This window comes from Erigeron canadensis, chromosome 3, assembly GCF_010389155.1.
Source record: "Erigeron canadensis isolate Cc75 chromosome 3, C_canadensis_v1, whole genome shotgun sequence".
Classification (NCBI taxonomy): Eukaryota; Viridiplantae; Streptophyta; class Magnoliopsida; order Asterales; family Asteraceae; genus Erigeron; species Erigeron canadensis.
Window position 1 is genome coordinate 36171386 of NC_057763.1, and position 26984 is coordinate 36198369.

The 26984-nt window shown below is 32.7% G+C and overlaps 2 protein-coding genes across 3 annotated transcripts; both read left to right on the top strand.

The window, feature by feature from the left end:
* Positions 1-4490: 4490 nt before the first annotated feature.
* On the top strand, positions 4491-12065 carry LOC122593189 (serine/threonine-protein kinase ATG1c-like). 2 transcript variants are annotated; one of them, XM_043765561.1, is made up of 13 exons: positions 4491-4829; positions 6779-6899; positions 6980-7038; positions 7811-7875; positions 7959-8049; positions 8132-8212; positions 8339-8447; positions 9537-9609; positions 9714-10078; positions 10385-10728; positions 10811-11102; positions 11235-11305; positions 11542-12065. In XM_043765561.1, exons 1-13 carry the CDS (start codon positions 4566-4568, stop codon positions 11785-11787), a joined length of 2181 nt encoding a protein of 726 aa, XP_043621496.1. In that variant the 5' UTR covers positions 4491-4565; the 3' UTR covers positions 11788-12065. The 2 variants fall into 2 exon arrangements, with proteins under 2 accessions (XP_043621496.1, XP_043621495.1); XM_043765560.1 differs by having other exon boundaries at positions 4492-4829; positions 10382-10728.
* A 5820-nt stretch (positions 12066-17885) lies between these two features.
* LOC122592038 (protein MIZU-KUSSEI 1) lies at positions 17886-18704 on the top strand. Its single transcript, XM_043764251.1, has 2 exons — positions 17886-18481; positions 18530-18704. Exons 1-2 carry the CDS (start codon positions 17886-17888, stop codon positions 18702-18704), a joined length of 771 nt encoding a protein of 256 aa, XP_043620186.1.
* The last annotated feature ends 8280 nt before the right edge of the window (positions 18705-26984 follow it).

Here is a 26984-nt window from a genome sequence, read left to right on the forward strand (position 1 = left end):
CGGTCGGATCGGGTCAAAACTCGAGTCAACTTTGGTAATTTTAAAAAAAATCCTAAATTTGTTTAAGTTTTTGTTTCTAATGAATAAAGTTTTAACTTTGAAGTATTATATTAAAGTTTCTAAACAATTATGTTTTAAGTTTGAAGTTTATTACATATAATTTCAAAAATTATAAAATTCCTATATAAAGACGTAATCCGGGTTCTCCCCGATTCGGATCTGAGTTTTTATAAACTCGTGACTCCCCCCTCGCCGATCTGATCCCGAGTCACTAGTTCCACAACCGTGCTTTTTTATTTATAAGAGGTTATATTTCTACCATAATTTTTGATTTATTTACCACAAATATGTTATTCTCTTGAAACTTACCATTATTATTTACAATCATTATAAAAAATTTACAAATTTATTTTATTATAATCTCTTGAATTTTCAAGATATGAAATGTCTAAATGTAACATCTCAATTTTTTTTCTCCATTCGTTAATTGTTTAATGCTTCCCCTTAGCCTAGTTGTGATGCTATAGTTGTAGTTTTTGATGTAGTCATTAAATAATGAAAGCGTTCACATTAAGTTATGTTACGTAGTTTGTATTCTCATTTGAGTTAGACACGTGGTTAATAAGTTTGGAGATTAACCGAGCGTTGTATTTTTAAAGTTGTATCTGCTGCAATCAAATGATTAGGTTAGCCTAATCCTCAATTTTGTGTAACATACAACCATTCATTGAACCCTACATGCCTTTTCAATTTCTAATCAATTTTTTTTTTTTTTACAATTTTGTAAGGTTGTTTGCACGCTATTGAATTCTTTGATCATTCATGAGTTTAAATGTAACATCTTAAAATTTTTAGGCTAATGAAAATTAACCTTTATTATAGTTTTGACATTAAAATAGTTTCCTAATATTTTATTTTTGGATATGGGATTGTTTTAGTTGGAACTTTAGCAGATGACGGGTAAAATACTTACTAAACTTTTGAAGAAGGCGTGACACTCATAGGAGTTGTCAGCTATTTCTCTTGTGACTCATCTATTATTTCTTTCTTCTTCCTATCACCACTTCCATTAATCATAATTCATAGTTCAATTCAACTATTTTCACCTTCCATTCAATTTACCAATTATCTAATATACAATATGAATAATAATCACTCTTTTAGAGAAGGATAATTTTGGGAGAATTGGGTGTATGTTGGTGTGTGTGTGTGTGTCGACACACATGAAGAAAGGAGGAAGGAAGAATTTGATTTCTAGTTGTTCAACTATATTACATCCTAGTAATTTACTCCATCAAGGTAATAATCCATTTAACCTAATTTTAATTCTTGCTAAATTATCATGTAAAATTAGGGTTCATGTAGCTAATTATATATTTATATTTGAGAAATTGGGGTTTTTTTCTTTATATTGAGTTAATTGCTATAATACATCTTAGGGTTCTTGGAATTTAACCAAATTAGAGGTTTCTAGTGGCTAGCATGGAAGTTAGATGAATGTTAGTGAGAAGAAAGAAATCGACAGATTCTGTCTATGATTTTGTGACGAGTAAAACACCTCTGTATCAGATTATTCACTTGTTGATTCCTAAAAAGAAAATGTAGGTATATGTGCTAAGTTGAAGTGACCACTGGAATGAGTTAAAATGTGGAGTAGAACGCGAGATACGAATTTTTGAAGTAAGTGTGGTCATTCTAAATTTTCAGCAAAAACGATTATGTGTCAGTTTTTAAAACGAGTATATCACACTTATACGGGTCAAATATTGCGTTGCTTACTGAAGATAAAATGTATCTAAATGTGTTAAGTAGAAGTGGCCACTGTAATGAGGTCAAAATATGGTGTAGAACTCAATATGATCATTTGAAGTCAGTGATGTCAAAGATGTTTTGTTAATAAGAACAACAACACTATCTGTTTTTAAAACGAACAAAAGTCACCTTTGAGGACTAATTTCACATGTTGGTCATTAAAGATAAAATGTGTATATATGTGTCTAGTAAAATTGGCCACTGGGATCAGGTAAAAAGGTTAAGTAGAACTCAAGATATGCATGTTTGAAGTCAGTTGGTCAAATCTAATTTTTAGCTGAAAAATTAGTCATGTTCATGGAGTTTTAACTCTCAATTCTTGGAAGATTCAGGACTTTTCACTTTTTGTGTAACATATTTCATATGTCTAGGAGTTAAATAATTTAATGGAATTTTTCAAAGTTTGCTTGGGCCATGAACATGTATACAACTTTCTGTTGCGCAAACAGTAAGAAATTTGAGCTATAGGGTTCAGATATTTTTCTAAAAATAGTAAACGATATCCATAAATTAAGGGAAAAGATATGGAGAAACTAGACACCTTGAATTTACAGTGCTAAAAATACCATAATCCAAATCTTTGTTCTTTGCCATGAAATAATTCATGAGAAACAGTAAAAATATGAGAATATATATGCATCTTGTTGAGTTGAAAAAAGTTATTGTGATAATAAGAATGTTGGTGGTTGTCATGGTCAAATGTGAAAATTATAATTTTTTTATGAAAGTGAGTTTGACATTATAATAAGAGATTCATGTTTTGCAAATCAAACCAAGAGCAACATGAGATTGTAAATGATGGGTTGGGTGTTGAAATGCTAGTGATTATAGCTAGATGGTCTGGTATGTGATTGATGATCTTATATGTACTTGTGAATCATTGCTAGGTTGAAGCATACATATTGTGTACTTGCGGTCTTGTTGATTGTTGATTTTGTGTTTGCGGAGGAGGTGAGTTTTCTTGCATACTTTTATATATGTCTTGGGTCAATTACCATATGATGGTGGATTCCGTGTGTGGTAATTGATTTGGCGTTGAGCCTAAGTAGTGACCATCTTTGATTACGGGCCTAAGTAGTGGCCATAATCCATGTGGGACATAGCTCAAGTGGAGCATTAATATTGTTTATTGAGATTGTAATCATTTGCTTATATGGATCCATGTAATGCGTTGGTACAAAGGTGAGTATTATAGATATGGCACGACGGTGCCACAGTCTATATGCAATAGACCTTTGTGCATTGTCTTCCTTCGTGTGTATAAACGTATGCAAGATTATCCACTAAGCTCTGCTTACTTTTTAGTTGTTTAACCTTTTTATAGGTTATTCCAGAAGCGGAAGCCAAGTTAAGCAATATAAAGTTTAAAGTTTGAAGTTGCTTTATGGATATTGATTGCTTTAGCTAAATGCGGAAAATGGTAACGTTGATAGGACCCGTAGAGACCCCTTTGAACTATTGGCTCATGATATATTGATTGTTTTAATATTATCGATTATGACAAATGTAAGAATTAAAAGTTTTGGTTATTTTTATTAAGTCATTTTATATTAGAAATGTGTTAGATTGTGATTGAAATGTATTTTTGGAGAACTCATAATCCGTAACAGGTTTTGACGACGATTTTATGAACGAGTCATGCCAAAATTTTTAATTTTTGTGCGTTGTCTTTTATAACGAGTTTTGGTAAATGTGTTTGTCAATATTATTAATTAAGTACATTCTTAAAAAAAAAATTTGTTATAAAATGGTCGAGTCGACTTTGATATTTTCATTCCTGTAGGTTCTCTTATTATCTCGTGCCATTATTAAAGATTCATATCGATTTTGGGACAAATAAGAAATCATTCTTGTGTCATTTCCTAAATATATAAAAATCATCTATATGTCACATATAGGGTTGTATGTAGCATATAGGTGGTGCTCATATAACATTAATTGCAAAAAAAAAAACCCATATACGTCACATATAGATCTATACGTGGCGTGTAATTAGGTTGTGTTTGTTAGAAAAACATAGATTAGTTGATAACTCTACTCATAATTTTATATCATGCTTTTTACTATAAAAATTCTATATATCATAAAATATTTTATTTATTTTGAATCATTAAATATTGTATTTTTTTTATTTATTATTATTTTCTATCCAAATTTCATATTCAAAACCATATCCATCGATCAATTCTTTTAAGTAACCAAATACGCCATAAATTGTTGAACTGTATAACCCACTTACACCCAATCAAATCAAATGGAATCAAAGCATAATTTTCGTAACCGAGCTTTTACAAAATTCGAAGATTTTGTTTCATGTGGTATGCACGACCCACACGCCACACAAAATATATAACTTTAACCTGCGGAGAAACCTTCCTTGAGAACCATAAAACACACTACAAAACCCTCCTCATTCTATATCTATCTTGTTCATTTTTTAAAAAAAACAAAAACAAAAAATAATGATAAATTTTAATATAAAGTCATAGATTATAGATACAGATAAATATAAAAGGTTTCTATATACTCTTTTGACCTTATCAATTGATTACTCCATCTAATCAAAATATCAAAAATCAAATCAAATCATCAAAGTTAAAAAAAACACACTAATCATTCCAGACATCATCATCATCATCATCAAAATATAAATTTAATTCAATCAATATATCTATATATATACATACATGAATTTGTAGCTATATATAATCTTAATATATATATACACTTGAACTCAAAGTTAGGGTTTGATTATGATGGCGCAATCATCATCATCATCACCACCACACAGAGTTCGATCGGTCGGAGATTACTTAGTCGGAAAACAGTTAGGATCAGGCTCGTTCTCAGTGGTGTGGCACGCCAAGCATAAAATCCATGGAACTCAAGTTGCTATCAAGGAAATTCTTCTCGGAAAAATGAATAATAAGAAGTTAGAAGAGAGTTTGATGTCTGAGATTGATATTCTGAAAAATATTAATCATCCGAATATCATCCGGCTTCTCGATATGATCAAAGTGAGTCTGACTTCATTTCTGTTTATTTTATTATTTTTTTTGTCGATTTTCGTAGTTGCTGATATAATTATGATTATTATCATATTGTTCGTTTGGATTTTTGATTTGATATGTATATATATTTATATAGGCGTTGTTTAGTTTATGAGTAGAAGCAAATGCGGAGACTTTTTGAAAGGTTTAGGATTTGATAATCATAATTTACGTGTGACACGTAGCAAACCTTTCTAATTGAATTGAAAGATAGAATTAAGTACCGTGTGAGCTCGAGGTCGTACTATTTTTTATTTTTGGCATGGTTTTGAGTCAATTTTGGCATTATTGTGTGACTTTAGGCTACGGTGTTGGCCGATGAAAATTAAATTGGTTGGTGAATGGTGATAGATGAAGATACGGAGTATTTAGTGTTAATAACGTTAAGAGTGGTGATATGATCCGCGAGTTATGGGGATTATTAGATGTTGTTAACTATTTGTAGAATGTGCGTGACTGAAAAAGAGTAATGTACTGTATTACCAGATGACCAATCATTTTGCGTTTGCGAGATATGTGGAAATGACATGTAGGATCTGCATAGGGATATCTGTAGCTTGACTGATTAACAATATGTGTGTGATGTGTGACAACACATTCCGAGTAATATTAAAACGTAGAGGTAATAAGTTCAGAGTTCCTGACGCTTTCTGTCATGGTTTTAAGATTATGTTCATTTTCGAAGTCATTAGGACAGATGGTGACTTCGGGGTTCGGAGTGCTACATGATGAAAATTTATTTGGTTGAGGATGGATGAAGATAGAAAGTGAGAAGTTTTTAATTAGTGTTATCAAGTTTATGCATGTGATGTGATCAGTTTCCATACGGGAGTTATTTGCTTGTTGATACTGTTAAGTATTTGTTGAAAGTGCATAATTGAAAACACGTGACTTAGTCTACTCCCGAATGACCTAGCACCGACCATTGTGCAAGTTGAATTTATGTAAAAATGACAACCCATATTTGCTTATAGAGCTATATACATATATTGGAACTTGACATTTTTAATCCAAGTACGTAGTACCAAGAGATGGTTTATAAATTGTTGTTTTGGACTTTTGGCTATCTTATGCTGAATTAGTACAAAAAAAGATGTAGCTTTTGATCTACTAGAAAGAAGCTAGTTTCTTTCCCCGCCTCTGTTATACTGTGTTGCTCATCCCCTTTTTTGCTCTTTTTGTCTTTTATTCAGTCCTTTGAGGTCCTCTTTTTGCCTCTGTTTACTGTGATGTGGTCATCTCTTTTCCTCCCTACTATATAGTTTGTGTTCCTAAAGTGCTTCGCCCTCATAAAGGAACATTTGTATATTAGTTACACATGTAATGATATGAGTTATCACCAGTATGCTATAAGAATTCAGTGGTTGATAGTTATCTTTTTGATAAATATTCTATGTGCACGTTTCGGATGCACTAATGAGATTCGTTCAAGTATAGGCCATGAGATTGATGTTGATGGGCAAGATGAAAGAATCAATTTCTTAGGAAGAGAGGGAGGATTAGTTCATAAAGCTTACATGTTCATTAAAGTTTCTAAGTAATTGATATTTATTTAAGTTATTCACCCAACTTTTTTTTTCTATGTCAATCACTATCATGTCTGCCGGTTTTTGTTAGTATTTCATGTGGCTCTGCTACTCCTGAAACTGGTTTTCCTTTGCATGATATATCACTTTAGTGCACTGAATTGGTTCAGGATGCGCATGGGTTGGTTGCTTTTGCCCGGTAACTTGTATGGAATTTTTTTTAGCTCGTTTTGAACTGTTTCACATTTTCATTTTGCGATTCGTATCCAATTTTACTTGTATCATCGAAGTGGACCTAAAATTGAATTTTTAGGACCATTTGATTGGAACAGTTCAGTTTTTAAAAAGATTTTTGAGTCTGTTCTTGAAGTCTCACTTTTTTGGTATTAGGAGCCTGGCAAGATATATCTGGTGCTGGAATACTGCAGAGGAGGTGATTTATCTGTGTTCATACAAAAGCGTCATGGTAGAATCCCCAAGTCAACGTCAGTGCACTTCATGCAGCAGTTAGGTATCTATCATGATTTTGTCTTAATTTGGATTACTGGTATTGGTTAGTGATTGAGTTTCTTTACTTTTTCTATGTTACAGCTGCTGGTTTGAAAGTCCTTCGTGATAATCAAATTATCCATAGAGATCTAAAACCACAGGTTGGCATTGCTTTTCTCATTTGCACCATGTTCATATAAATGTTATACTTATACGGTTTGAAACCTTACTCGCATAACTAAATTTCATGTGACACCAACACCAACGTGTGCTTGATAGTTGGCTATTCTCTGTACAATAATAGACTAGACTTATATAATCATGCTTGCGTACATGAAATTTACTTGTTATGTGAATGTAAGAAGCTATAATATTGATTGCATCTCTATCATTATCCCCATCAAAAGTTTCTGTTCACCTCCATGAATCATTACTTAAAACCCATAAGGTAGTATGCGTCTTAAGCCTTGTGTTAATTTTTACCAGGTACATTTTTTTACGTAAGTATCATCATTTTCTGAATGCAAGTGTATTGCCATCAAACTGTTTAGATTAGGCACTTGTGTACCTTTATAAAAGTCTATTTTTGGGATGGCACTCATGTAATGGGTGTTGAGTTGAAGTCATGTTATCCACAACTTCTTAGAAGTATGGAATTTTCTAGCATTTTATAACTCGGTTTACTTCTAAAATATTAATTTGTATTGTAAGTTGCACTAAAAGGGCAGGAAGTCTCTTAGTTTGTTGAAACATTGATGCTGTATATTTAGATACCTTTTTAGTAACTGTTATGGGAATTTGTATTTGTTCTTTTGAAATTAAGGGAGCCTAGTCAAGTGTTAGAGATAATGACAATCTATGAGTTTGGTTGGTGCACATCCATTTCAAACTTCACAATTTATGTTTATTTCTATTTTCTGATTTGTTGAACAGAATCTCTTACTTTTCACGAATGAGGACAATTCAACATTGAAGATTGCAGATTTTGGCTTTGCAAGGTAAAACAAGTCCACCAGTATTCTAACTGTAAGCCGTGCATTATGACTGAGAGATAAAAATATGACATCAATTGTATATATAGGTCTTTGCACCGAGGTCTTGCTGAAACTTTATGTGGTTCGCCACTTTATATGGCACCGGAGATAATGCAACTTCATAAGTATGACGCTAAGGTGCTATTTTGTTTAACAATATCTTTGATACTTTAGTTTCTCTTACTATATATTCTTTATTAACTTATAATTGAAAACACAGGCAGATTTATGGAGTGTTGGTGCTATTTTATTTCAACTTGTAACCGGGAGAACACCATTTACTGGAAACACTCAGTTTCAGGTTTCGTAAATTTTGTAATTTTAGTTTTTTAGGTTTAAGGACACTACATATTCTTCGTAATGATTTACATTAAACATCTCACCTAATATTGGTTATATATCTATTTTTATTCCACCCACTGTGCAGCTACTCCAAAACATCCTGAAATCAACTGAATTACAGTTTCCTCCTGATGCGAGGGACCTAAGCCCCGACTGCATGGATCTGTGTCGTAAATTACTGCGACAAAATCCAGGTATATGTAATTTAGACTTTAGGTGTATACAGAAATCATATGCATGCTAGAGGTGGGAAGATTGGTCTGTTGGGTAATGGCGAAAGTAAGCTCAGTTTGAAGTGGCTTTTTCTATACTATAGTTGAAATGGCTCTTCTCATAGTATTGGTTGAAGTAGGTTTTTATAGTAAAGATTGAAATAATACCCGGTTGAGGTTATTTTTATCCATTATAACAAAACCGCAAATATTTTTTACTAGTTACAATCAGCAAAACAATATAATTACCAATGATAATTAAAACAATTTAGTAGGTGGTATGCACTATGCACTAATATTATTTGAACCGTTTAATATTTTTCTAATTGTTTTGATTTCTCTGACCTGTTTAATATCACACAACCAAACATAAGCCTCCATTTAATCACTAGTGTATGTGTGCTTGGTTGCATCATTCAAACTAACACCAATGATTCATTTAATGTTTATGTTGTAACTATTATAACAAACAAAGAACAAATAGAAGGCTAGTAGCCACAATTCTTATCAAAATGAAACTAAACAATCATTATGAAGAAAATTAGTCATTATTGCCTCCGGATGCATAGCTACCAGCCTACCAATGATCCATTTAATGTTTATGTTGTAACTATTATAACAAACAAAGAACATAGAAGGCTAGCAGCCAGAATTCTTGTTAAAATGAAACGAAACAATCATTATAATGAAAATTAGTTATTATTGCCTCCGGATGCATAGCTGAGTTGGTTAAAGGGTGGAGCAATTTTGCCCTTTCCATAAAATAACGTCAGGTGTGCGGTTCTTGTGGTTGACATCACTCCATCTACTTGCCGCTCAGTCTGATCGATTTACTTCTCACGTTTTGGGCCTGGGCAGTCTAGTAAGGTTTTCAGAAATAAACCTTTTGCCGTTTCCATAAATTAGTCATTATCATTTGATATAATTTAATTTTATCATTATCACGATCGCCCTCATTCTCATGAACACTAAATATGGATTCTATTTTCGTTCATCTTAGTACTGATGAATTTGTATTTTGCTGAATTTTTTTTACCCTTGATATTTGAATTTGATCACTTTGATGCACAGTGGAAAGGCTGACTTTTGAGGAGTTCTTCACACACCCGTTTTTCAGCCAAACTAAACCTGATGAATTGCCAAGGTAACTTGAGAGTACTGCTTCTTTTGGTTATTTAGTCCTTTTATATCGTCACTTGTGGCTGCTAAGTAGCAAGTATTTGAATATGTGTTATATGGTATATGCAGAGATAGGAGGCCACGAAGAACAGATGGTTTTTCTTTTTCTAAAAGCCCAACATTTAAGAACAGAGAAGATAATAGTCAGGATGATAATTTACCATTTACTCTAGATGATGATTCCAATGTTCCTGATGAGAATACTTCTTTTGTTCGGAAAGTGCCTCTCAAATCTACATATGGGTTTTCCCTAGATACCAAAACTACTAGAAGAGACCCGTCGAAAGACATGGAGATTTCTTCCAGATATAGCAGTTTTAGACACAAACCGGATATTAATGGTTTTGCACCTGTAAATCGTAGATCATCAGAAGGAAACCTGAAAGAATCTTTGAGATCAAATGACCACAAACAAGTAGAAACGCGTTCCAGAGGTAACTTTTCTATATTTTTAATCTAACATCGCAGTCATTAGATTCTATGGATTTTAGAGTTAGAAAAATGGTTTGTCAGGTGGGTTGGGTAACATAGTAAAAAGGGCAAGTATGGTACAGGTCAAAATAAGCTGGGTCAGGTTGGGCGGAAATACTTTTGACCCATTTGATTTTCAAGCTAATATTTTGATTTCCTCTGGTTGATGCTTAGGGATAAAACATAACCCACATCAACCCTTTTACTAATAACCACTTTTTTTCTGTCTGTTAACTTCAAGTTTTATTTGATCATGCATTGGACAGTAGTGGACTCATTGGAGTTGATTGATCAGGATTATGTTATTGTATCTGGTCCACTGGGGGATACATCTTCCCTGGCTAGTGTACCTAAGGTGGGCCAGTTAGCTTCCAAATCACCTTCTAGGAATATTCACTCAACATCTAGTGCACCTTTGCCCATCATTGGTGGTGTCGCTAGTAAAGTCGGCTGCGCTGGTAGCTTTGAAAGTCAATGCTCTGCACCCTCTGGGACTTCTCATGGATCAGTTGATATAATTGATGCTTCTGAACAGCCATCAACTGACAGCATAACAAGAATCAAGTCATTGCAGGATTGTGCATCCGCCATCTCTGAGTTGGTCAATGACAAGGTATCTTGTAAACATTTTAACATTAAAAGTATAATATTCAAGCTATTAATACTTTTGTGTTTTTATTTCTTAATTTAAAAAGATTGAGGCCGGACACCGACTAGAAGCATTTTCAATTCAGCTTGTGATCCTTGCTATATGGAAGCAAGCATTGGATATATGTCATACACAAGCTGCTTCAGCCATCAAAGGAAGTCCAACCCAAGAAGTAGCAACTTTGAACACGACGACCACCAGTAGAGGACTTAACAGTCCTGATATTCAAGAATGCCTGGGAACTGCCAAGTCTCCCCAGGATGTTTGCTGTCATATTGAGAGAATATTTCTCAGTGAGGTTGAAAATGCTGAGGAACTTGCCAAAGTTATAGAACCTGGTATACTTCTTATGTGATAATACATAAACTTTAAAGATTGGAAGCATTTAATTGAGCAAAAGTATGTGTCTGTGTGTGTGTGTGTGTGTGTATATGGTTTTAACACTCTATGCTATTATTTCTCTTTTCCAGGAAATGTCGGGATGCCAGACGCAATGGAAGCAATATTTCAGGCTGCCCTCAGTCTTGGCCGACATGGAGCGGTAAGTCCTTTTTGGTATACTGTTTTCTTACTTGCCATCTTTGAATACAGTTAATGCACACTAGTAAACAAAACGACTGACCGAGCTAATAATTTATCTATGGTAAAAGGACCTTGCCTAGTAATTGTGCTGTAGTGCTTTTTTTTATGAAGATGCAAGTATTTTGCCTTAATTCTCATCATTTGGGCCTTAAACATTTTCATGTTGATATAAGGTGGGTTCTGCGCTTTTGGCAGGTCGATGAGTACATGGGTTTTACTGAAAATGCAGCAACATTTTATTCAAAAGCAGTGCGACTGCTACGTTTTCTTCTAGTGGAAGCACCTTCACTCATTCTTAATCCTCCATTCTCTATCACAAACTCAGACCGTTATAGGCTTAGAACATATATTGATGTTCTTAACAACAGACAAAGCCATTCAAGATCCCAACGGATTACACTCCTCAAGGGTGGTGGTGATTACCATTCGCCATCAACTTGAACTGTATATTTACCATGCTTTGTAAAATTCTTTGTTGTACAGCTATTCTTTATGTGCCTGGGATTTAAACTTGGTTTCTGCCCCTATGTGGGCTTGGTGGGGGGTTCATATTCAACAGGTTTAGACTGATAGCCGAAACAGGCAGGAAAGGCAGAAAAAAAAAATGAAAGAAAAGAAAATTACAAAAAGATGGAATTTGGGAGCCTGAACAATTGGTTTCGATTTGCATGTAGTCTATGTTCAAGTAGTTTCTAACTTCTAATTAACCTGTTATCATAGATATTGTATGACATTGTTTACTCAGGAGTCAAATCAATACTAGTTGTCACCAGTGCATAGATGATAGACAGAGATCAACGCCTCAATGGATGTGGGGAGGTTAACTTAACAAAGAATGCTTATCTTTGCACAACTTTGCATTTCTATATATTAGTTTACGACAACTACATAGCAAATCGTCCCAAGGATATAGCGACCTTGATGCGATGGAACATATATTTAAGACAAGTAAATCAATCGTGTATACTAATGTAACTGGTTAGTTAAACTAGAGCCTCAAATATAACGGTTCACTACTTCACCATACATATATAGATGCATGTAGCGCCATACCTTTAACTATCAAACAATATAAAATAATCTTGATATTTCGAATATGGTTAAAGTTTAGCAACTATAGTCATCCTTGATTCCTTGACATAAACTTTGGCTAATGAGTTATTAAGTAGCTATCATGGCGATAGGATTGATATTTGATAGCCCTACTTTGCTCATAGAATCTAGATTGACAAATATCATTTTGTTATGTTAATCCTTTTGTCCTGTTAGGCAAGATAAAGTCACGTGATCTTCATGTGATTACTTTTGATCTTTGTTTGCTTCCTTAATTGATTAGTAATGTGTGCCTTTCCATTTTCCATCTGTTTTATGATATATTTTTCACTTCTTCGTTTTCTAGTTACAATTAGAGGGGAATAAAAACCGGTTTCTACCCAATCCGACCCGAACCAAAACCGGTTTTTGGTCAACGGAACCAAAACCGGGTTTGATCCAACCCGACCCGGTTTGAAACCGGTTTGGGGTCAAACTTTGAACGATTATTGACCGGGTTTGACTCGGTTGTTTTGACCAAAAATCGAACCCAACCCGAACTCAACCCGGTTTCTAACCGAAAATAAAAGCCGAAAACCCAAACCGGTTTGTAACCGCCGGTTTGGGTCAAACCCGGTTGTTGACCAGCTTCGGGTTCGGGTTCGGTTTCGGATTCGGGTTCCAACCCGGTTTTTTTTTAACACCTCTAGTTACAATATCGTTAGGGTGCGAAAATGTAAGCCACCCTTGAAGAGTGACTACTAATCTACTATGGAATATGACATTTTATTCATTACTCCATGGTTTGTTTCTACATGTTGTAGCTTTCTTTCTTTTCTTTTTTTTTTTTATGTTTTCAAGAAAAGTCTTTAAAGCTTTGTACATTTTACTTTTATTACCATAGACATATTTCTACGGCCTAGTTAAATGACCAATATACTTTAACCAGGGTTGATGTTTAAGTAAAAATGCTTAGAAACTATAAAGTAAAATAAGATGCATCTTCCGTGCTGCTCAAAAAAAAAAAAAAAGAAAAAAAAAAGAAAAAAAAGATGCATCTTCCGTAGTTGAGTACTTAATTAGACAATTGGATGTATTAGTATGCAACTATAATACCTATAAGTTCCAAAAAGACAAAAAGTTAACAAACAATCCGACCACATCAAGACCTGTTCCATATGTTTACAAAGCCAATACTAAATTTCCCCTTTCACATGTTGAGACATATGACATATCAATTATTAAGTTATATTATATCTACAGAAAACAACTTTATACATGAACGGAATACGTGATCTAAAATTCGGAATTATTAGGTACGATTTTAGGGGAAAATAATATATCGTGAAGTCTCGGATTCCATAATTTTCAAGAAAAATCAAACAATAATCTAACAATAACAGAGTGGGGATCTGATATTAAAGAGGGTTAACTAGTTGAGGGACGGAGAAGTGTTGACTTAGATGAGTTGGTATATGGTGTAGCTTGAGACAAAAAAATTTTAAGTTTAAATTTTTGTGTGAATAAAATATAAAAAGATTTAGTTTCCTTTGATTAGATGTGTAAAGAGACATATTATTGAGCTGAAATTTAGCGTTTAAAGAACATATATTGGTTGATTGAGAGGGTCTCAGTGGAGAAAATCAACATGCTTCGAAATAAAATTTTCATAAAAAAAAAAAAAGTTATGTTAGTTAGAGTCTTGGAGAGCCCAAATATCCTCTAGTTTGTATATTCCAAAAACTTAGCAGTATGTAAATTGAGAACCAGCTGGCTAACATGCATGCTTCCTTTTACACAGACAGGGTATTCCTCTAGCCCTGTATTTGACTACGTGTCCTAGTTTTATCTTTTAGCTGGTGCCCTTCATACCTTATCAATTCTTCTTTGAAAAGGATCCAACTAGATTGACAAAAATAGCCCATAAAATACAAATGTTTTTTATTTCTATAAAAGTTAAAAACAAATATTTTCCAAATAATATTTTTTAAATTTGTACGGTTCCGAATAAATTAGGACCTATATTTTTAAGTCTACCAAGTTGTATGAATATACGTTACAAAGGTTGAATGTTAATTTTATATAAATTTTGTATATATAGGAAAAGAGAATATTGAGGTGTCAATGCATAACTTTTTTCAATTTAGTGATTGATATTTTAAAGAAGCTGGTAAATTAAAGACAGACTCCTTCGAAAGCAATGGCTGCTTTGTATTTTATTAATGCTCACTTTAATAAATAATAATAATAACAAAAATGTATATGGGATTTGAGAGTATCGGGAAAATAATTTGTCCCTTATATATTTCTCAAATTGTGGAAGGCATCTTCAAAATCATCTAATTAAATGGGAGTATGTGTTGAAAATGCATGTTCCATTGAGAAGAAATATTTTATTTCATTGACGTATCGAAAGAGCAAAGTGCTTTGGGAATCTTGTGGGGGAAATGATTAGTGTCAACATTCTTGCATAAAACTTTGAAATCAAGAACAATAATGTGAACCAAGTAGCATGTGTATTAATTAAAACAAGAGATAATCTAATAACTTAAAAAATTATCACCATGGGATAGGGGGTTACCAAGCCAATTATCTTTTTTTCTAAAAAAATTAACACATTTCTAAAGATCATATCACGTTTCATCTTTTCCTTTTCTGTTTCAATTTTCGGAAATTGACTATAACTGATCAAAATCAGCATCCTTTTCTTCACAAATGCCAAATACTTGGTATTGCCGTATTATTGTGAATGCATCGGGAATTGAAGCGGTGAACCTTTGATTGGGCCAACAAGAAGTTATTTGCGTATCATCTTAGCTCATACTTTGATATTTTTATGTAGATCAGACACTTCGTTCATGCTTGATTTACTTAACGAATAGTTCACAGATCCTCGTTTGTTCGTTTATACCTATCAATGAACATAAACAAATACAATTAATGAATGCAAACAACTACCAATTAACTAATATAAGCTAGAAACTTTACGAGCCAACATTAAATTGGGAAAACAGATTCAGGTTTTTCAAAAAAAAAGTTAAAAAAAATAAGTATTATATAAATATCAACGAGCGAAATTATCGAATATAAGAATACAAATAATATATTATCTCAATCAAAATTTTTTTTGTTATAACTGACGACTTAGATATCAAAATTTGATATCAGATTATATATATATATATATATATATATATATATATATATATGGGAAAAATGAATATAAGATTGTTCAACATCTAAGCTTAGATGTGGAACCCTTTACATACAAATTTTTTGATATTTCTTGATTAATGAATAAATATTTGGGCCCCCATGAATTTTATGTAGTAAATAAACAATATGTGAGTGTCCACACCTAAGCTTAGGTACCTAACAACCTTATATTCTCATCCGCATATATATATATATATATATATATATATATAAGTAAGTATGGGGCTATTATGCATCCAACTTGGGTGAAAAACCCTCACATACTAATATTTTAATAAATTAAATAAATGTTTGGCCCCCATGATTTTTATGGTTTAAAAAAAGTATGTGAGAGGTTTTTCACCCAACTTAGGTGCCTAACAACCTCATATTTCCCTTCCCCTAAATATATATATATATACAATCAAATAAGAACAGTTTTAAAATAAGAACACAATGAGAACACTTAAAAATAACATTTTAATGCATTAAAAGTCCATAAAACTAACATAGTGTATAACTAATTATTATTATTTAAGTGTTTAACAACACATTGGCTTGTCAAAATAAAAAAATCATGTTTTTTGTTTTGTGCATCCATCTTGGATGCATAAGACTCAAAATGATGCATCCATCAAAAAACGTAATTTTTTCGATTTTGATGGATCAATGTGTTGTTAAACACTTAAATAATGATAATTAGTTATGCACTATGTTAGTTTTATGGACTTTTAATGCATCAAAATGATGTTTTTAAGTGTTCTCACCGTTCTTATTTTAAAAGTGTTCTCACCGGAGTGTTACCTTATATATATATATATATATATATATATATATATATATATATATATATATATATATATAGTGAAAAGTTATTTTGAGAACCCTTTTTTTTGCGAGAACCTTTGAGAACTTTTCAAATCAAGCCCAACCTACATGAAAATTGTTTTTTGATTTTTTCTAAATAACTAATGTGTAATTTTGAAGTTTATAATTGTGTGGAGGCATGGATTATCATTCGTTATACAATTATGTGGAGATTTGGATTCTTGATCACATGTGCACGAATATTGCTACGATTACATGTATGCAAGTCGATCGCATGTATGTAAGTCGATCACATGTAATCATAGCAATATTCGTGCACATGTGATCAAGAATCCAAATCTCCACATAATTGTATAACGGATGATAAACCATGCCTCCATACAATTATAAACTTCAAAATTATACATTAGTTATTCAGAAAACAATAAAAAAAAAAATTCATGTAAAGAATAATCATCGGTTGGGCTTGATTTGAAAAGTTTTTTAAGGTTCTCGCAAAAAAAAAGGTTCTCAAAATAACTTTACCATATATATATATATAGCCTAAGGAAAAATACACCTAACATCATGATTGTAATATATTGATCCTCTCTTTTTAATTTTTATTCTTATATATTATTAAATATTATGATTAAATTGTTAGAAATATTAGACCAAAAGTCATATGATAACTTAATTAAATGATGAGATATCATTTATGTTGAGTACAAGGGTTTAATTAAATGACCCGTAACACAATTTTTTTTCCACTAACCTTGTATATGCATAAAGTAACTATAACAACTAAATTATTACAATTTATTTTTTTTTAGATTTTTGGGTATTTTTAATGTATGTTAAGAATTTTTGGCATTTTCAGTAGTTTTTTTTATTATTTAGTTATACAGATATATCTTTATAAGTTTTATTGATAAAAAAAATGTTTCAAAAGTTTAAAGTTGGTTACAAGACCAGTATCCTATATTTATTTGACCCGTAACATCAATAACAAATACATCATTTTTCAAAAAAATTTAACTACATGAATTTAGTGGACCCATAGCCCGAGCTACCCTTTAGATCAATGTAGGTCCACCCCTACAGGTATTTATCTTGAAGTTGAGGTTCAAATTATTAACATCGTTAAAAAATAATTAAATAAGTAAAATATAATCAAACTATTCAATTCACACCTCTTTTATATGTCCATATCCATAATAAATTATAAATATGTTTTGTTAAAAAGTTAAATTTTATATTGTTGAAATTACTCAAATGATATATCTTCGTGTCTACATTTTTCACTTTTTAACCTTTATCTTTTCCCACTCATTTCAATGAAATATATACGGTAATATTATATTAGATATAAAATAACGGTTACATACATTCCCGCCTATATATATACATACATACACTCCCATATCATCCATTCCCCATTAAACCCAAACTTCAAGAAATTAACCCAAATTAAATTCTCTCTCAAAAACTTCCGATCAAAAACAATGACAAAAATCGACTCCCTCCGTCGAGTTTTCCTTCCATGTTTCACCACCACAAACCACCGTACACCCACCACAGCACCCACCATCAAGAAACGCCTCAGCACCTCCCTCCGTGATGACATCATCATTATCAATAACAACAACCCACAACAACAACTTCCGGCCGATGAAAACCAAGATCAAGATTCCGACTACACATCATCGCCGTTCATCAACCCAACAACCACCGTAGCCCCACCGCGTTCTTCCAAAACAATGGTCATCGGAACCATCTTCGGCCACCGCCGTGGCCACGTGTACTTTGCCGTCCAACATGACCGTCTGAAAACAAAGCCATCTTTATTGCTACAACTTTCTATCCAAACACAAACTCTGGTCCGAGAAATGCGGTCCGGGTTGGTCCGTTTAGCACTGGAAAGTACTCATACACAAAACGGGTCGGATCTTGGATCATGCCCACTTCGATCAGTACCCGTTTGGACCATGTTTTGTAACGGAAGGAAACTAGGATTTGCTGTACGGAAAAAGGCAAGTGAGCCAATCAGGGTGATGTTGAAATCTTTGCAGTCAACTACGAATGGTGCAGGGGTAATTCCGTCATTTGGGTTTGACTTTGACTCTTCTAGCGTTGACTCTACTACAAGTTCTAATAATAATGGTAATGGAAATGGAAATAATGTGGGTGAGTTGATATATATGAGGGCTAATTATGAATGTATTGTGGGTGGGCCAGATAGTGAATCTTTTCATTTGATTAACCCTGATGGATGTTTAGGCAATAATCAAGAATTAAGCATTTTCTTGATGAGGTCCAGATGAGATGATGATCAGATTTATATACATACATACATACATGAGGTCAGAAATTAGTTGTTATGAAATGGTATATCTATAGAGATTTTGACATGTATGCATATATCCTTGATTAATTGGTTTCTTGAAATTAATTATTTTTGATGATGATATTCTTTTGATGGGAAATTAATGTAGTTTGGAATATTAGGGTCGACTTATTAGGAGGCAAATGATGGTCATGATTAGTACTTGTTTTAGAGGGTTGTAATGGGGATTAATGTTTGTAAGTTTAGATGGTAGATGATCGATCAGGATCAGTAGTTAGATGGGTGATTTTGTTGTTAATTAGCCTATTAACATGAGTTGATATAATCAATGAGTATGAGAACAATGTGATCTTGTGTTTTTGGGTTTATTCAATATCCAAAGGCTATATGTCTATTTTCTGTACATGTGTAATGTGTTCTTTGATTAGATTTGTATTTCGTTAATTTTGGATTGAATAGAATTTTTTCTTATAATATAAAGTAAGTACGTTACTTAGAGTTGTGGTAGATTTTAATGATTAGATTACATTGATAACAAGTATTCTTCATAAGTTTTATAAAAGGTAAAGCTTTTGTAACCTCTCTTTTTTTTAACTCCTCTTTATGATTGTTATTTTTTTAAAGACTTTTTTATGTCTCCACGAAGTGCAAAAGCGATCTATATGACAACTTTAGTTATCACTTTGATGTGTAAAAAATGCATGTGTTCTTTTCCAATTTTCAGTTAAAAGGCATTTTGTAAATTAAATAAAAGTACACATTAAATTTACGTTACTCAAATACTCAATCAAAGGTTTCAAATAATTACACTGCAAATAATATCGCATTTATCTACTTTTTTAGTTAGTGTATACAAATTAAAAAATTTGCCACACTTTATGTGTGTAAAAATATATAGAAATAAAATTGTGTAGAAATTTCTCTACACTAAAAAGTGTGTAAAAATAAAAGTTCACATTTTTTAGTGATGACTTTCATAATTATTTTATAACACCTCATTTGTTCACGATAACTTTTTAGTTCTACACACTTTTATTTCAACTTATTTTTATACATATAAAAGCATGACAAAATATTTAATTTGTTTACGCTAACTAAAAATATGAACAAATGCAACATTGTTTATAGTATAATAACTACTTGCTAGAAGAAATGATTTAATTACATAAAGTTACAGAAAGGGGAATGTTGTAGTTACATTTTTTTTTTTGAAAGGTTGTTGTAGTTACATATGAGTAGATGACAACTTTAATTATCATTTTGACGTGCCAAAGAATTACCACTTTGATGTGTAAAAGAAATAAAGAATCATATCTGTTTATTGTTTGTATTTTGTAAATTGAAGTAGACGTATGTACATTAACTTTACGTTACTGTTTTCAAGATGTTAATCAATTAAATTAATACACAAATTTACATAATGGGAATGTTGTAGTTATCGCAAGACATAAACCCCAATATACAAATTTTAATTAAATAAATCTAGAGGGTACCACACAATTTGATGACGACGAATTAACAGTGGTGATGGCGACGAATGATAAGTTATAATTTTTTATAAACTAAATGACACGTATGTCGTTTTTATATTATGTCACGTGTCGCTTAAACACAACTTCAATCCTCTTTTACCATATCAATAAATATACTATCTATTAAGCCATTTCACATGAATATAATATTATAATTCATGCATGCATCTGAATGAAATGGAGCATATTATTAGCATATGGTTAAGTATTTGGAAGTTTAAGTAACTTTTATATTTTTTCTATTATGTGAATGTAACTTTCATTTGGTTCATTGTAAGAAACTAACCCGTTAAATTTGAACGATTAATGTAAAATTTTAAGGTTAACCAATCAAAAACTTTTACATGGCAGCTCATATGGTGTGTCACGTATACACTTTTACATTAATCGTTCAATTTGGCGGCTTGATTACATACAATGAACCAAATGAAAATTACATTCACACAATAGAAAAAATGTAAAAATTATTTACATACCCAGATACTAAATCTTATTAGCATTCCACACCAAGGGCACCAAGTATACGTTTGCATGGTGTGAAATTTGGCACTTTTGTTGATAACAACGTGGGTCAATATTGCATATGCTGAAAAGAAGAGGTGTGTCTCTCACTACTTCTTTAAAGAAGCCACAAACTCTCTTTTTCTCAGTGAGATTGCCGTTCGTCTGCTCAAAAATAATATTATATTTGAAATCTGTTTAGATGAGGTACATGTTTGATTTGAGGTAGAAAAGAAAAGAAAACGAAAAAGTAATACATACTTTGAATAGCTTAAACTTTGAAAGAGTTATATGTTATTTAATCATACAATACAGTGATATAACATCATCTTGCTAAACGAATTGAAGGCAATCGTAAAGTGAAATAAAATGGAAGCAAAGTAGTTGGTGCTACTTTGATAAAGAAATAAAAATTTTGGAATGATGTTGGGGTTGCTTTTGTCATGACAGATATAAGATTCTTGAGGTTTGGGAAATATATGTGTAGAGGGCACATTCGGTCAAAGATTCTAATTCTTTCTTTTCTTTGCTTTTAAAGTCAAACTCTCAAGTTTTTCCTTTTCAGATTTTTTACCTTGTTCAACACCTACATATTTTTTGTCGTCATCTGTCAATGTTAGACATCTAAACAAATTTTATTCACGGATAATGATAAATCAACTTAATTGGTGTGTCTAAAAATATGCCTAATAGTAAGATGATGACATGTGGAAAAATCAGGGACAAAATTAGGAAAGAAAATTAGTGGAATCCACATGTCAAATTCTTAAGATTTTAAGTTGATTTTTGGGCATATAAGTTAGGTTGATTAATCAACCTAACTCATGTACTGAATAAGTATTATGAGTCACTATTCCATAGAGTACTATAGCCCCATGACTCCCCAAATAATGAAAGAACCCGACTCGATAAACCGAAAATACAAGATTTTTTTTTTTTTACCCCCACTGCGACTCAGTGGGGTTAGGACACCTCCCACTGCGACTCAGTGGGAAATCTCTGATCTGCGAGCGAAAAACTTCCCACAGCGACTCAGTGGGGTTAGGACACCTACCACTGCGACTCAGTGGGAAATATCTGATCTGCGAGCGAAAAACCTCCCACTGCGACTCAGTGGGGTTAGGACACCTCCCACTGCGACTTAGTGGGAACTTTCTGACCTGCATCTGATGCAAAAACCAGCAATTTGACATACCAAACAACTCCAAACTATAATATTCATTTGCCCAACTTCCACAAACTAAATTTCAAATATTCCAACAACTATAAAGACACATTTCAAACACATTTACAACATCAACGAGTACACAAATCAAGATTTCCATCAAACGGGTCATTTACTCACTTTTACACCTTTTTGACCAAAATTATGAATTCACAACTATCCAAAAACTTTACAACTGGAACATTTACAGAAATTTACCCAAAAGCATGACCCCAAACTAAAATGTACCATGAGCCAAAAAATGAGGGACAACTAAGCTTCTATACCAAAAGATCGTCATTCGCCCAGGAATGACTTAATTACCTTCAAGACGTCCAAAATCGCTTCAAACTCTAAATCAACTATTTTCAATCAAAAATCAATAGTTCCTTCCTCCAGAACTACCTATAAGAGGGTAAACATCTAAAATATAAGCAAAAGGCTTAGTGAATATACTTGCATACAATTATACATACGAAGGAGGGCAAAAACACAAAAGACTATCGCATGTAGCCAATGATACCGTCATATCATCACTTGCATACTCACTTTTGCGCTAACAAAACATACATGGATCTATATACGCTAAACAATAATCTCAAGAGGTTCTTAGGCCTTTATCTCATATCAACTATGGGGTTCTTAGGCCCCGGAGGTTCTTAGGCCTCATAAACAATGCCCCACATGGACTTAACGCCGAACCAATTACCATGCTTGGAACATTCACATCTCATGGTAATTGGCCCAACGTATACATAAAGGTATGCAAATATACTCACCTCCTCCGCAACAAGAACAATTAAGCTATAACAATAATGCTCAACAAGCTCAACCTATAATCATATCATAAAAAAAATGCATTAAGCTTACATTCACAACTTGACTAGCTCAACCTAGTCTTACTCAATCACTAGCCTTTCTAAACCCAAAACTCAACCCATTTGTCATTGAGTTACTTTCATTCTTACAATAACATTAGGTAGCTTATTCTACCCCTTTTCCTCATCATTTCAATAACTAACAAAAATCCATCTTTTCTCACAAATTGACATTATCACATGCACTTATCAACTTCATAATCAAACACATTATACAACTCAATGACAATTAGGTTAATTAAGGAATTGGGGAAAAATTACCCATAATTCATTCTCTAGTAAAAACCCCCAAATTGGTTCACTCATGAACCCTAATTTCATGAGAAATGATAAAGTTAAATTGGGAAAATTCAATACCTCAACAATGGAAGACAATTACTTAAGGTTTTCAATTCACAAATCTTTCCCCTTTTCTTCTAGATTTTCGGCCACCACCCTTCACCACTTAAACCCTAACTTTTAATTTTGCTTGATAGAAAATGATGATGATGATGATTAATATTATGATTTCTATCTCTGGATTGAAAGAATTAAACTTTGATCTTTGATGAAGGAATGAAGAAGATGCATGAAGAGGTGAAGAGCAAGTTTAGTGGAAGTGTGAGTAAAGAGAAAATGCAAGTGTCTGACACTCTATATACACATTTTACTTGAAAGATTTTTAGTAATTTTTTAGAATGTTTCACCCATCTTTTGAATGATTTTTAATGACTTTGGTTAATTGTTCAGCCACTCTTTGAATGATTATTAGTAAATTTTTTTTTGCATGTTTTTGGAATTTGGTTGGTAATGCTCTATTAATCTAGCCATGGTTGTTTAGAATATTTTTGACTTGGATAGGTGATGATCCAAACATGGTTTTATCAAAATGTTTTGGCTCATTAATGAATGGTTGTTAATCTTTCAAAATCGTACTGTGAATTTCCTAATGAACTATCTGAAAATGAGTTCTTTCTGTCAGCAATATGTTGGGGGAAAAGCAATTAATGGTGGTACTTTGAAGAAGTATCAACATCATATAGCCTTTTGAGAATGCTGATTCCTGGCATCCCTATCACTGTTTCCTCCATTGCTAAAGTTAGTTTTGGGTAAGTGACAAATTTGTTCTAAGGCCATGCCCAACTCAAGACCCTTTTCTCCCTCTTGCCATATCAGTTTTTCTCTCTCCTAAATCACCTCTTTCTCATTCACTATCAACCCTATCTCTTCATCACCTCTTCCTCAACTTTTAATAATTTATATTTCGTATTTATCTTAAAATAAATAAAAATATAAAACTAAATACCCAATTTTATCTAATTTTTATCTATATACTTTCATATATTAAAGTAAAAGGTAAAAAGAAAAAAAAAACATTTTGTATACTAAAATGAAAGTTGTAATTCTAGAAGAAAAAAAAAAAACCAAAAAGACCAAAAATTAGAAATGTGGGCGGTCGTGCTTCTTCTTCTCCACTACATATCTATACATGTATATAGGATAGAGATGCAGAGAGAAGGTTCTTAAAGAGAGAAGGGAAAGAAGATCCGTTATTTATTTATTTTTAGCTTATTTTTATAATATTTTTTCATTTTTTCATTCTTTTTTTAATTAACTCAATCCATAAAAAAAAATTTTAAAAACTAGAATTTTTTTTTTTCTAACCCGAGTTAGTAAGTTATACATGTAAGGGTACGGTACGGGCTTTGCCCTTAAGGATATTAATAAAGGGTAGCTGGTGGGAGTGATAGATCATTGAGGGTGATAGGTCATAGGGGGTGATCGGTGATCTACCTTACGGGCTTCGCCCTTAGCTATCATGGCTCCGTCATAGTTTGAGAGGCTTCGCCTATAGCTTACAGGCTACGTCCTTTGAAAAATAAATATTTTAAAAAAAATTTAAAATTTTTATATGAAATTGGTTAATTAAAGAGAGATGAAAAAAAGTGAAAAACGGAAAGAAAGTACAAAAAAAGAAGCTAAATAAAATAAAAAATGAACCTTCTCTCCTTAAGGTATTTTCTCATTTGATCTCTATCTCACATATATATATATATATGCAAATATATTCACAAACCAATATATAATATTGTGAGAAAACAAGAAGAAAAAAAACATGTGGCCCCGCTCTCTTTCCCTTTCTCCTCGTCCTCCCCCTTCCACCCAACGAACACCCGCCATCAACGAAGCCCACGAACAAGCTGCTGCCATTGGTGTCCTCGTCGACACAATTGAGGAAGGGGCTGTCGACGAGCCGTTGGCTTAGGCCTAACATCCATCAACATTTTAAGTCCAACAAGTTAGAGCATCCAATGGTGGTTTGATATCACCCCAGAAATAATTATCAAAAGATAATCATCACACCGTTGATTCCAATATTTCACGTAACCGTAACACTGAAACTTAACATCACACTGAAAATTGAACTTGACAATCTCACAAATTCTCATTACACATAATACTCCGTATCTCACAATACCTCCGCATAATACCCAACAATATATCATCACACATGACTTGCACCGTTACTACTATACTATCACCTTGAAAAAGGCGATGCTAATGTTCATAAAGAAAAAAGTGGAAAAATAATTACAAGTCTTTTTATAAAACAACTCTTGCTAACATAGAAAATGCCTTTTGAAGATAAAAAAAATATTTAACGAAATTACATGTTTCATTCACATGAATTATTACATAAAAATTAGAAATTAATTGGAAGAGTTTAAGCAGCTTCACGTTTAGGTTATCAAGTGATGCACTTTAAGTTTTGCTATTAGGCTAGCCCATTATAAAGACCTTATAGTGAGCAGGTCGAGATTATTACATAACTCTTAATTCCAATGTTACAAAAAATTCAAGCAACCTGTTGTTGAAAAAAAAAAACTGTCCATCAAACTTGTATGTAACAATTATATAATCTGTAAATGTTATTGGTCATGGTTTAGGGTCTACAACTAACAATTAGAGAAAGTATTAGAAAACATGTTACCTAAACATGTTACGAATATCAATATGAACAAAAAGATATATGAAATGAGTGTTTTCCAAAATAAATAAATCCATAATAATGTTACTTATATCAATGAAATTCATGGAAATTTGCAAGTTTTAAGGCACCACATGTCTACCATCCGAAACTGATGGTACCGGCCGGTATTCAAAACATGGGTGGGTGTTCAAAAACTGTTAGCCCACAAACTCAAACTTCCACCAGCCTAATGTATTGACCCAGTTTTTAAGTGTCCTTACTCCAAACATGTCCTTAATTACCCTCTCAAGCCATGGGCACACGGCCAATGCTTAATCGAGTCAAGATCTTAGGCCGCCGCACCATCTCCTCTGAATGAAAAAGTTTAGTCCAGTGGAAATGTTTACTTGAAGCTGAAGACACTTGGCTTGATACAGGGGAATTTTCTTACGCGTTTCCTACATTGGGCCTTAGTTATACGGCACCAACCAACAGCTAAGCCCATCTCAAAGAAAAGGCCCATACGTAATCCGAAGCCTCCATTCCATTCCATATCATGGAATTATTATATGCAAGTATTGTATGTGATGATGAAATTGGAGAGAAAGCAATCAAAAATATTAAAGATGGCAACAACAATCTATTATTATTTAAGAAGATTACGTAATTCTAGGTTGGCAACTTAAGTTATACTCGTAGTATAAAAGTCGTACCCTGTCCATCAATAACAACAAGAACAACCTCTCTGCCTAATTAACTAATTTCCTTTTCTTAAAAAAAAAAAAACTAATTCCCTTTCCCTACTTTTCTCTGGATCGAGGTTTGATCCTATGTTCTTGCATGCCTCTACTATCCATGATGGAAGTGCGTAACAGGTTACACCGTGCGTTACTGGTGCACGCCTCCTTAATCACTTCCAGTTATTTGTATGATTCATAATTTTACAACTATATACTATCTGTTAATTTTATGATATAAAAACAGTCGATATTGATTTTGTTTCTTTTTTAGATTAATAGTCACATTTGACATAAACTTTGTGAAAGTATTATATCTAGTTCTGGGCTTTGCCGGAGTTACCTCTTCGATCCGCCTATATATGTATCCATTAAACATCAACCATGTGGACATAAAGTTTTATATTGTACGCATACTTGTTGATGAAAACGGAATTCAAATTCCGGATTAATTA

What these genes read in the sequence shown, in the direction of transcription:
- LOC122593189 (XM_043765560.1), top strand. Translation starts at nt 4,566, where the DNA reads ATGATGGCGCAATCATCATCATCATCACCACCACACAGAGTTCGATCG. An exon ending in GCAGATTTTGGCTTTGCAAG is followed by an intron (nt 7,876 to 7,958) that starts GTAAAACAAGTC and finishes TTGTATATATAG; the next exon opens with GTCTTTGCACCGAGGTCTTG. An exon ending in ATTACTGCGACAAAATCCAG is followed by an intron (nt 8,448 to 9,536) that starts GTATATGTAATT and finishes TTTGATGCACAG; the next exon opens with TGGAAAGGCTGACTTTTGAG.
- LOC122592038 (XM_043764251.1), top strand. Translation starts at nt 17,886, where the DNA reads ATGACAAAAATCGACTCCCTCCGTCGAGTTTTCCTTCCATGTTTCACC. An exon ending in AATGGTGCAGGGGTAATTCC is followed by an intron (nt 18,482 to 18,529) that starts GTCATTTGGGTT and finishes CTCTACTACAAG; the next exon opens with TTCTAATAATAATGGTAATG.